This window comes from Diaphorina citri, unplaced genomic scaffold (genome assembly GCF_000475195.1).
Source record: "Diaphorina citri unplaced genomic scaffold, Diaci psyllid genome assembly version 1.1 scaffold436, whole genome shotgun sequence".
NCBI lineage: Eukaryota > Metazoa > Arthropoda > Insecta > Hemiptera > Psyllidae > Diaphorina > Diaphorina citri.
In genome coordinates, this window is record NW_007377871.1 from 73,321 (window position 1) to 85,586 (window position 12,266).

The 12,266-nt window shown below is 40.5% G+C and overlaps 3 protein-coding genes across 3 annotated transcripts in view; 2 read left to right on the plus strand and 1 right to left on the minus strand.

Annotated features, from left to right (window-relative positions):
• The first annotated feature begins 1,765 nt into the window (after positions 1–1,765).
• On the plus strand, positions 1,766–8,054 carry LOC103508813 (protein KIAA0100-like). The gene is made up of 7 exons (XM_008473389.2): positions 1,766–2,022; positions 2,394–2,735; positions 4,571–4,734; positions 6,068–6,223; positions 6,747–6,830; positions 7,588–7,725; positions 8,044–8,054. Exons 1-7 carry the CDS (start codon positions 1,790–1,792, stop codon positions 8,052–8,054), a joined length of 1,128 nt encoding a protein of 375 aa, XP_008471611.2. The 5' UTR covers positions 1,766–1,789.
• Positions 8,055–8,473: 419 nt separating this feature from the next.
• On the minus strand, positions 8,474–9,457 carry LOC103508815 (39S ribosomal protein L50, mitochondrial-like; the record flags this gene model as incomplete). Its single annotated transcript, XM_026823320.1, is given in 2 exon segments — positions 8,474–8,676; positions 9,315–9,457. A coding segment is annotated over 1 exon segment (106 nt), but the record flags the coding sequence as incomplete, so codon positions are not given.
• Positions 9,458–10,512: 1,055 nt separating this feature from the next.
• The window catches only part of LOC103508816 (mediator of RNA polymerase II transcription subunit 13), an 82,736-nt gene continuing 80,982 nt past the window's right edge, over positions 10,513–12,266 (plus strand). Inside the window, 1 exon segment of the mRNA XM_026823318.1 lies at positions 10,513–10,751. Coding sequence (XP_026679119.1) covers positions 10,692–10,751 — 60 coding nt within the window. The 5' untranslated portion in view covers positions 10,513–10,691.

Genomic DNA, 12,266 nt, shown 5'->3' on the forward strand with positions numbered 1-12,266 from the left:
GGGGCGTCCCACCCGTTAACCGCGGCCTCCCCCCCCCCCAAACCCGATGCTGGATACGCCCATGATCCTAGTAATTCCCAAAATACATCTCTCGATGGCCCTCTGGGTAAATCGCAATTTTTAGTCCGTCCTTCCTTTATTATTACAATGTAAATGCTGTTTCTTTGTGTTATTATGTTTATGTCACAACTTTGGTGCTCACTGCAGCATTGTAGGATTTTTCCAATATCTCAATAATCCTAAAATCCAATGTTTACCTACCATGCTGGCACCGGTCGCTATGCGCATTTATATGTCATAGCTACTCATTTTCCTCACGAGGCTGAGTGGGCCCCGCAACAGCCAGTCACGGAATCACTCATTTGCATGATACAAATTTCTTGACCCCGCCGGGAATCGAACCCGGGTCTCCCGCGTGCGAGGCGAGCGCAGTGACCACTACGCCATGGGAGTTGACCAACCAGTGTTAGTATAGGGTTAGGTTAAACACAATAAATAGGAGCTTTCTTTTCATTGTCGTGGCTTCTGAATAATTATTACCAAAAAAGCAACCAGAGGATTTGAAAAATCATTGAAATTTATCACTTCACTCGATCAGTCATTTACCTTGGTTCGTTTGGATTCTGGTCTTCGGTATCGAACGGTAACATACTGAGGTCTTCTACCAGTCTCCTTAAGAAATGTGAATGAGTTTTGACCTCAGAGTTAGATTTTTCACTACTTTTTACATTGGAATCGACCACTTATTTATAATTTTTACCCATTTGCAACTGCTCCATTGTTTCATGATTTTTTATTTCAGGCTATGTTCGTATGACAAATCTCCTTCCTAATCAGACCTACAAGGAAGTAATAGTACCTACAGAGATACAAAGCAACATGCCTATTGATAGGAAGAGAGCTATTCGGATATTCTGTAGAGAGAAAGCGCCCGTAGGAGGTAAGTCATTGGTTCATTTAGCTTTTGCAGTGAGCCAAACAAGCTTCAAACCACATTTTTACTTTCTATTACTACAGTATAGCGAGCTATACTAGTAATGAAAGTATTGCAATCGGTCCAAATTTTCAAATTACCTTATCTAAGTAATTTAAATCATAAAATATTTAAGGAAGTAATAGTACCTATGGAGATACAAAGCAACATGCCTATTGATAGGAAGAGAGCTATTCGGATATTCTGTAGAGAGAAAGCGCCCGTAGGAGGTAAGTCATTAGCATGGTCTGTACGTATGTATGTACGTACGTACGTATAACAATTTGGTAAAAATCGGACAGTCACTCATCCAGATATCAACCAAAGTCATTGTTACTTAACCCTTTTTTCGTAAGAAAAAGGTGGTACACAAAATATCTCAAGAACGGTTTGTCGTAAAGCGATGAAATTTGGTATGATATATCGGTATGGTCCAAGGACGCGACTGTAACAATGTGGTAAAAATCGGACGGTCACTCATCCAGATATCAACCAAAGTCAATGTTGCTTCGGACTTGGAATTTTTTTTTTGATACTTTATATGATTCCTTATTACACGGGAAGTATTTTTACTTAGAAATTAAAAAAAAGTTCAATTTTTGAACATTTTAAACGATCCCTTATTACATGGGGAGTATTTTGAGATAGAAAAATTTCGACCAAAAACCGGCCGCCATATAGGCGGCTTGGGACTAGGACAAATTTTCACATTTTTTTTGTTTTTTCAAATACGTATTTGCAAATGTAATAGAAAGTCGTGTGCTGTTCACACCATAATACTAATAGAACTACTTCCTTTTCCCGCCGCCAGAGTGCATGCAGTACTACGCCACGGTCTTGGCGGGGCAGAACGACTCTCTGGACGAAAACATCATGTGGCTCTCCGTGGAAAACATCCAGGAGAACAATCCGGCCACGATCATCTCCGACGTTCCGGATATACCGCATCTAGTCGGATCCGGATCTAGCGTGGGCGGAGTGGTCAGTGAGACGGTGGGCGCTAGTCAGGCCGAGAACCCGCCGCTTCAGCTGCAACGAATAGTGTCCAGGTGAGAGAGAGAGATTTTGGGTATCAAATCAGATCATGAATTGTTTTTGTGGTGAAGCTGAGAGCCTCCTCGAAAGTTTTGTGGATATCACAGCCATCGACCATCGATCGATGTGAATTTACTGTGGATCGACATGGATGATGGACTACGTGTGGACACACCTTAAGGCCCATTCCCACTTGTCATGAGTTTCATCAGATATTTTTCCCCACAAATGTCCTGTAGGCAATGTAATTTAAATGAGAGTGTTCCCACTACACACGAGACGATTTTTTTCCGAACGACATGTGGGAACGGGCCTTTAGTGTTTTCTTTCGTTATGTTTCTTTGTATACATTATTTATTTTACTCTACCATCTTCTCTCCTCCAGGTGTAAGTGCGAGTTCTTCTACGCCTCGCACGACGAGACCTCCATCTCGCCCGGTCTGCTGGCCGAAGCCCCCCCTCTGCCCTCGCCCGAGACTCTCACCCCGTGGGAAGAAAGCGAACGCGCCCCGGTCGACGTTTTTACCCTGATGCATCACGATCTGGACGTGTGTACCAACTCCCTCCAATACGCGATGATTCTGGATATCCTGAATAACCTGTTGCTATATGTGGAGCCGAAGCGGAAGGAAGCGTATGAGAAATTGCAGCGGATGAGGTTTCAGCTGCAACTGCACAGTGTGGAGGACCAGCGCCGCCCCATACAGCAAATGCAGAACAAAGTCAGGTGATTTTCTGGGGGGATTTCAACCTTCCTTCGTAGAAAGAGGACCTTCTTAAAAAATAACTTGGACCGAGTTTTACGAAGTCGGTTTGGCTTCAATTTTGGATTGAACTGGGTATTAAGTATAGTTCAATTTTATGTAGATTGATCCGCTCGAACTTGGCACAGAGATTGGATGAATTATGTAATAAAAAATATCCTTGGGCCCTCTTTCCAGAAGGTACGGTTCGGCCGTTATTCCTTACCAAAGTTCCGCTATTTAGGGCTATGTTGAGAAAAAGCTCAAAAGGAACTAGCGCTTCTCACGCTTGTACCTGTACCTTTAGACACAGGTCACTGAAATTTTGCAGACAGCTTCGATCATTATGATGATCAAAAGTGTCCGCGGGCCGGACCTCGAGAAATGTACGGTTCGGCCGCTATTCAATGCCAAATCCTTGAAAAAGCTCAAAAAGAGTTCTCAATTTTTAAGCCTTTAGATTTAAGCCAATGTCGCCCGAACTTGGCACATAGATTCGAAATGAATTGCCTAAAAATAGCGACTTTTAGTAGCCCGTCGCCTGCAGAACCAAACTTAGAATGCAACAACTTGCTAAACCAACCAGATAAACAATATTTACATATATGCGCCAGGTCGTGGGTTCAATTCCCGAACCTGTCAGGTCTACCTGATAGTGTGTGTGTGCTCATCAGGTGTCAGGTATACCTGATCCTATAGTCCTAAACTAAAATGGACGGTACACACAAGGGATCAGGAAAAGACCGCCTTAACATAAGACCTGATCAGGTGTCAGCTCTACCTGATAGTGTGTGTGCTCCTCAGGTATACCTGTTCAGGTGTACCTGTAAGGTCTACCTGATAGTGTGTGTGCACGCCAGGTATACCTGGTCAGGTGTAAGTGTCAGGTCTACCTAAGTAAATGTTCTCTAAGGGCTCATCCATACCTAATCCAAAGGTCTGATCGTCTTGCACTATCTGGCGCAACTTTGTCTTGAAGCATTTCATGAGTGTGCTTAGTATATTAGTGTCCTCTGGAGGAGGCGCTGGTTCAAAGTAGTTGCCATACATGAAGTACTTGCCCAGATTCCGCTCGTATTCCTGGGGTTCAGCTTGGTGTGAGTTCTATAAATAAATAAAAGATTTAGTTAATAAAGAAATGTTATTTTTTTGTGCTAAGATAGCGTCACCTATATTAAGCTACGCCGAGCAAGGCCAATAAATGGATGGGTGACTTAAACATTATATTGGGAATAAAGGGAGAACGGGCTCTAGTCTTGATTTTAAATCATTACATGAAAGTAAAATCAAAAAATCAAATCAAGAATAATAATAAACTGAATATTAAACAAATTAGGTAGGTACAAGGTACATAGGTACTGATTTTCTCTAATCACGATCGAAATAATAAACTCAATATTAAACAAATTAGGTAGGTACATAGGTACTGATTTTCTTTAAACACGATCGAATAAACTACGGGCTAAATAATTTGCGGAGGGACGGACCCAGCTTGTTATTACATACTCATAGCTAATCTTTTTCCTCCCGAGGCGAAGCTGGTCCCACAACGACCAGCCACGGAATTGCTCATTTGTCTGCTGACTCCGCCGGGAATCGAACCCAGGTCTCCCGCGCGCCAGGCGAGTGAGTTTTGAGAAATCATTTGAATCTTTCGCATCACTCGATCCGTTCAATCTAGATAAAAGAAGGCCAAACGACCAAATTTTTACCGTTTGTCATTTTTAGGGTCCTTTTTGGGATTGCGAGGAAATTCAGAGCAACTATTCCCATTAGATTTTCAACCTTTTTACAATTTTACCTCATTATTATATTTCAGATGTCTTGTAGCCAAGCTAAGAAGGCTAGAGAGAGAAACCTATCTGATACATAGAGCTTTACTAGAGGAGCTATGTGATGAAGAATTACTGAGAGAGATGGAAGACTTGGAAGCCCAGGTGTTCGAGTGTAAAGAACAGCTGATGGCTGAGAGCGAGGAATTAGGTAAAGTTATTTGGTTACATGAGGGTACACATGTTCCTTTCGGGTAACTTGTCAGCTCCTATGGCGTAGTGGTCACTGCTCTCCCTTGCGGGGGTTCGATTCCCGGCGGCCGGCGGGGTCAAAAAATTTGTATTATGCAAATGATTTTTTCCGTTTCTGTTTCTGGCTGTTGCGGGGCCCACTCAGCCTCGTGAGGAAAATGAGTAGCTATGACATATAAATGTACATAGCGATCGGTGCCAGCATGGTAGGTAAACATTGGATGTTAGGATTATTAAGATTTGGAAAATCGTACAATTCTGTGATAGTTGTGATATAATAACTCAAAGAAACTGTATTTATTATTATTTTCGGGAAAATTTCGGAAACGATTCTGATGGCGCGCCATTTCGAACTTCTTACTGGCACCATTTCAGTTTCATGCTTAATCTTCATTTCTGCGGGGTAAAGGGACTTGAAGTCCTATTCGGGCAGGATAAACAAGGTATAATCTATTCTCTTGGTAATCTAATATTCTCAATTCTAATCACATTTGGTTACATGAGGGTACACATTTTCCTTTCGGGAAACTTGTCAGCTCCTATGGCGTAGTTGTCACTGCTCTCCCTTGCGGGGGTTCGATTCCCGGCGGCCGGCGGGGTCAAAAAATTTGTATTGTGCAAATGATTTTTTCCATTTCCGTTTCTGGCTGTTGCGGGGCCCACTCAACCTCGTGAGGAAAATGAGTAGCTATGTAATAGAAATGTACATAGCGATCGGTGCCAGCATGGTAGGTAAATATTGGATGTTAGGATTATTGAGATTTGGAAAATCGTACAATTCTGTGATAGTTGTGATATAATAACTCAAAGAAATTGTATTTATTATTATTTTCGGGAAACTTCCGGAAACGATTCTGATGGCGCGCCATTTTGAACTTCTTACTGGCACCATTTCAGTTCCATGCTTAATCTTCATTTCTGCTGGGGTAAATTGCTCTGAATAAAGACTGATATAATAACTCAAAGAAACTGTATTTATTATTATTTTCGGGAAACTTTCGGAAACGATTCTGATGGCGCGCCATTTTGAACTTCTTACTGGCACCATTTCAGTTCCATGCTTAATCTTCATTTCTGCTGGGGTAAAGGGACTTGAAGTCCTATTCGGGCAGGATAAACAAGGTATAATAATTATATTCTCTTGGTAATCTAATATTCTCAATTCTAATCAATTTCCATTCTCTTCAGGTATGATGATCTCGTGCTACAAGGAAACCCAGCTGACGGCCGCAAATTCCAAACTGACCAACATGCGCAATGATAAGATTCTAATCAATTTCAATTCTCTTCAGGTATGATGATCTCGTGCTACAAGGAAACCCAGCTGACGGCCGCAAATTCCAAACTGACCAACATGCGCAATGATAAGCCCATCACGTCTGTGCGCGCATCTGAGATTGTGTTCAAGCATGCGCAGTGGCGCCTGACGCAACAGGATGGCCAACTGGGTAAGCTACGCGCAACTGGGTAAGATATGCGCAACTCGGTAAGATATACGCATTGATAAGCCCATCACGGCTTTGCGCGCATCCGAAATTGTGTTCAAGCATGCGCAGTGGCGCCTGACGCAACAGGATGGCCAACTAGGTAAGACATGCGCAACTGGGTAAGATATGCGCAATCATAAGCCCATCACATCTGTGCGCGCATCCGAGATTGTGTTCAAGCATGCGCAGTGGCGCCTGACGCAACAGGATGGCCAACTGGGTAAAATATGCGCAACATGCGCAAAAAAAGCCCGCAGATGCCCAATTTCCGGGACTATGCACAATCAGAGTTTAACACATTTTTTATAAGTGATTTTTTTTTCTTTTTGTTCCAACTGAGTCCTCTAGTTTGTCCGTTTCATTCGTCATAATGTCCGATTTTGATGGAATTTGTTGATCATGTTATCTACTAAAGGAAATTTTGGAGACATGAATTCCGCTCTGACTCCTCTGACCCTCCTTGCGTATGTTTTCCTGCTTCCAGGAATTGCTGATCTGGTGCTGAGCAACTTCCTCTACACTAAAGTCTGCAAGAGTGATGATTCTGTGGAACATCTTCTGGAGTTAGGTATGTAAGTCAGCAAATTTAATACTGAGATTCAGTCAGCAGGATCAGAACAATAGATTATTAAAAAAATAATAGAAAGTAAAAAAAAAAGAAGATAATTTGAAATACATCGAGCTACAAACGTCATTGACGGTGTTACTCTTATTAGCTTACTAGCTGAATTCCGTCGCTTCGCTCCGGAATCCCGCTAGTTCATCCCGAGGCATGGCCAAACTTGTAGAAAAGGCATGGCCGTAGGTGCTGGGTCAACACAAGAACACCAGAAAGTAACCCGTTGAAATATTTGCAATCAAAAAACGAGTACAAATTTTTGTCGATGGTGGGAATCGAAACCGGGACCTTCTGCATGGCAAGCAAGCGCGTTACCACTGGACTAACCGTGCCCCAATCATCTGGGAAATCGCGTGCTGCTGGCTTTTCACATCCCACTGAGACTGGGTGAGGATCTGCACTCTGTGTATTTCTAATGGAGATTTTAGCGATCAAAAATTGATCATATCTCGGGATCGGTTTAGATTTTCGCAAAATCCTTTCTTATTGCACACCTAGACCATTAAAAGGAATATTCCTACCAAATTTCAGCTTTCTAGGTGTTGTGGTTCAGGAGATAGAGCGATCAGTATGTGAATATGAAATGTGAATGAGTTTTGACCTCAGAGTTAGATTTTTCACTACTTTTTACATAGGAATCGACCACTTATTTATAATTTTTACCCATTTGCAACTGCTCCATTATTTTACGATTTTTTTTTTTCAGGCTATGTTCGTATGACAAATCTCCTTCCTAATCAGACCTACAAGGAAGTAATAGTACCTACGGAAATACAAAGCAACATGCCTATTGATAGGAAGAGAGCTATTCGGATATTCTGTAGAGAGAAAGCGCCCGTAGGAGGTAAGTCATTCGAAAGCTTACCTTATCGTGCAAATTTCTTACAAATTTAATTTAAACAGGTCTTGATTATTGTTCCATAAAATGTAATGTTATTACCAATCAAATATATAAGACCTTGTTTACAAATATTTGCATTCGAAAAACGAGTCCAATTTTTTCTACTTGTTTTTCGATTGCAAATATTTCAACAATTTTTTTACATCCTATGAATTAACATCGGGAAACTCGAGTTGGGTGGAAGACAATAAAACAAGTATCCACAAACATAATATAAAATGGTAAGGAAAATGGGACCATGTTCCCCCCTCCCCCCAAGAGGTTTGGTATAGGGAACCTAACTGCTACGGTTTTTCGTCCCAAAATCGAGGAGAGGAGAAAGACAGCTGTTCTGAGAACGAACCTTATCCATTCAGGATGAAATCCACCTTGTCTGGGTATCGAACCCGCGATGTAGCGCTTACAAGGCAGACGCGCCACCCTCCAAGCTGGCCAGACTGGACATAGTGTGTTATTTAAACCAAAAAAGCCAGCCTAATTAGTGAAGAGGGTAACGCGTCTGCCTTGTAGGCACTAGGGACGGATTTTATCCTAAACAGATAAGGTTCGTTCTCAGAACGGCTGGCTTTCCCCTATCCTGTCTCCCTTCTCTCTTTGCTTTCGGGACTATAATTTTTGAGGCCCAAATATAACTACTAAAAATATTTAACTTGGTCAAACCAATCAAGTCCAGTAATACTTGCATAGGTACCTAAGGAATTAATTTTGTGTAGAAGAGAATTGGGCACTTTGTGGTTGAATTCTTCATGGCAGCTATCCAAGAGGTTAAATTTCACTGAAGGATCTTGAAGACTCATGGATTTCTCTGTTGTTCCAGCAACTTTTTCAAACACATCATTCAGTCTAGCTTCAATATCAGATGGAGGGATGTACCCTTTTTGTGGTCTGAGAAATCTGTGAATAGGAGAAAAGAGGCATTTCTCAGTAAACAATCCAGGCTATTTTTTTTTCACCTAGGATAGAAGTCCCACTATGGCCAAAAAGAAGACTAATATTTTTAAGATTAACACAGCTAGCTTTTTATCAAAAGGAGACTTGAGATCCTGGCTATTTTTTTTTTTTTTACCTAGGATAGAAGTCCCACTATGGCCAAAAAGAAGACTAATATTTTTAAGATTAACACAGCTAGCTTTTTATCAAAAGGAGACTTTATTTATTTATTTCTAATAAAAGGAGACTTGATTTTTTTTTATTATTACTTCTCAAAGGATAGTTAGTAAAAAAAAAAAGATGGTAAAAGACTAGGTACCTCCTTTCCTTGGTGGAGTAGTGGTCAAGACACTCACCTGTTAAACAGGAGGGCATGGGTTCAATCCCAGTCAAACTGTGTAATATTGTCCCCAATGTTACTTGAGAACTTGACCACAGTGCAAGTAGTAGGAGTTTGAGGAAAGGGACTTATTAGTCCTATTCAAATAGTTTTTTTTTAAAGCAATATTTTCATTAATCTTTTGAACGTCTATTTCCTCTACTTGCCTATTTGGGAACCTATTTTTTCTTCTTAAATAATTCTTACAGTAAGAGAATCTTACCCCCTTTCTTTGACAGAATCTGCATCGGGCCAAATTATGCGGTCACTTGGACGGGGTGGGATTTTAGGTTTCTTTCTTTGTGTTACCGGATACTTTGTTTTTTTCTCTCCGAGACAGTTGAAATGGGTTCTAGTTGTCAGCTATACCGGTATTGTAAAAGTTAGGGTAAAAGAACACTCAAATAAGCATCATTCAATAGGATAAGGAAAGTCGTGTGATGTTCACAGCAGATTTTTTCTATTTAACCCATTTTGTCACTGTTTGTTCCAGAACGGACTGGTACAGTAGGGAGGGAAGGCGGAGGGAGAGAGGGAGGTAACTACAATATGACTGACAAGGAAGGAAAAAGAACTTGTGACTGGTGCCAGCATGGTAGGTAAACATTGGATTTTAGGATTATTGAGATTGGGAAAATCCTACAATGCTACAGTGAGCACCCAGTTGTGACATAATAACACAAAGAAACTGCATTTAGCATTTATGTACATAATATGTAGGTAGGTACTGATTAGTGCTTGACATGGTATCTTGTTTTCATACTGGAACCATTAATACTTTAGTTAGAGGATGTCCCTTTTAGGATGGCCGGGGAGAGCGCAAGTACTCAATGGACAGTAAAAATTCACAAAGAACGTGGTCAATCTAAAATAGGTAAGGAGGTACCCATTCAGACTTCAGAATGATAGGGAGAGGGGTACCCCATAAATGATCAGATGTGTTTCATATTTTTGCAGGCCCATCATTAAGGTAGTGCCTATCTGCCTATGCTCCCTAGGTAAGCCCTTATCAGTAAATCATACTAATGCAGTAAAGCTACTGATAAAGTGATAAGAATGCAGGAGGATAGGTATTTTTCCAATCCCGCAGGTTTGTTTACGTTTTTCTAACCTCAAAAAACTTTTTCATTCCGTAAAAATGGAAATATCCAGTTATCCCTGGGGATTCGATTGAGAATGAAAGTTTTAGGATAAAATTGAGATTAAATAGGAATATCTCACCTGAAATATCTTCGAATTGTTCAAAAATAACTTGCTAATTTCATTTTTTGCGAAGAAAGTTGAAAGTTTCGTACAGGCCGCCATGTTCATTACGTCGGTAAACAAGAAAAATATTGGGTCACGTGACCAATATTGACCAATCAGAGCGGAGCAAGGACTACGCTTGTTGTCTTTCCATCCGCCATTACTATCGCCATGAAAAGGTGAAAACCCTCTCTCGGCCTAGGGTTCCGTGAGTGTAGATTTTTATTTTTAAATTAAATTCCTTTTTGTTTTAAAATGTATAAAACATAATTATTCTTGTGATTTATTTAACTCAATTGTGAAAGTATTAAAATAAAAGTGATTCCTAATGTATTGTTTTAATAATGGATAAACCATGACGCATCAAACGAACGGTGCAAGCTTGGAAGATTGTCATACGAATTTCTTTGCATTGGTGAGATGAATAGATATTTACTTCATTCTTAAATATTAAGGAAACCTAGAAGGAAATCTCACATTTATCTTCACTATGATGATCCCTACATTCCCCTGTGTTATTTAACGGCACTTCCGTGTTTGTTTGTCCACAAAACCCTTGTAAATTTCATGTTTGAATCTAAAACACTTGGTAGAATTCCTCTACACTTACTAGAAGGAAATCTCACATTTATCTTCACCATGATGATCCCTACATTCCCCTGTGTTTTCTAACGGCACTTCCGTGTTTGTTTGTCCACAAAACCCTTGTAAATTTCATGTTTGAATCTAAAACACTTGGTAGAATTCCTCTACACTTAGGAGTAAGAGGAAGAAGGAGAAGGAGAAAAGCTTGACAGCATAATGGAAAGTAATGAGATGTGTAAAGCTACACATTTATTACTTTCTATTAACGTTGTTTATTTGAAGCAGAAAGGTTCAGCTTGTTATTTAATAGACAGTGTCATGTGATGTGAAGTAAGGGGTATTCTTCCTCTTCTCCATCTTTCTTCTTCTCCTCTTCCTTCATCTTCTTCTTTTTTTCCTTCTTCTTTTCCGTATTTTTCTCTTCCTCCTTTTTCTCCTCCTCCTTCGTCTCTTCTTTATTGTTCTCCTCGTCTTCCTTCTTTTTCCTCTTGTCCACCATTTCCTCATTTTTTCTTCATTCTTTCGTCTAAGGAGGAGGAGGAAATAAGGAAGAGTTGAAGGGAGGAAGAGGTACAGAAGGAAAAGGACCAAGTCTCATAAAAGGAGGAAGAGAAGGAGGAGGAGGAGGAAGAGAAGAAAGAGTTGAAGAAGGAAGAAGTACAGAAGGAAAAGGACCAAGTCTCATATAAGGCGGAAAAGAAGGAGGAGGAGGAAATAAGGAAGAGTTGAAGGGAGGAGGAAGAGAAGGAGGACAAGGAGAAAGAGTAAACTGTGAGGAATAACAGCCATCTTTATGTATTGTATTCTACCAGGTTTTGTATCACAGCACTACAATAACCTGGGAATCCGCCGGAATCTTGATTCTAATACAGTCATTTCAAAATTCCATTCTCACGTGTTGGGGATTTTTCTCTTCATCCAAGATTCCTACTAGGAATTTCCTAGAGTTACGTATGCATTTAAGTTTCTACTTGCTAAAAAATCATTACCTTTTATGAATGAATAAGAAATACTACGTTGCAAAATGTTTTGTGTGTGTGTTGGGTTCCCGTACACTGAATCTCGACCTCATTCTGAATTACCGCAATATGAATCTCTTGCTTGTGCTGTATGATGCTTAATTCCGTCTCAACTCCGTAGCTCTGGAAATAAATTGTCCATCCGTAGTATGTCCCTCATCAGATGATCGAGAAGATGAGTGCATGGGATTACTTTAATTTTATTGTTATTTTTATTAATTTATTATTATTTAGGCTATAACCTTGTTTATCCTGCCTCGGTGGTGTAGTGGTCAAGACGCTCGCCTGGTAATCAGGAGGGCGTGGGTTCGATCCCAGCCGAGGTA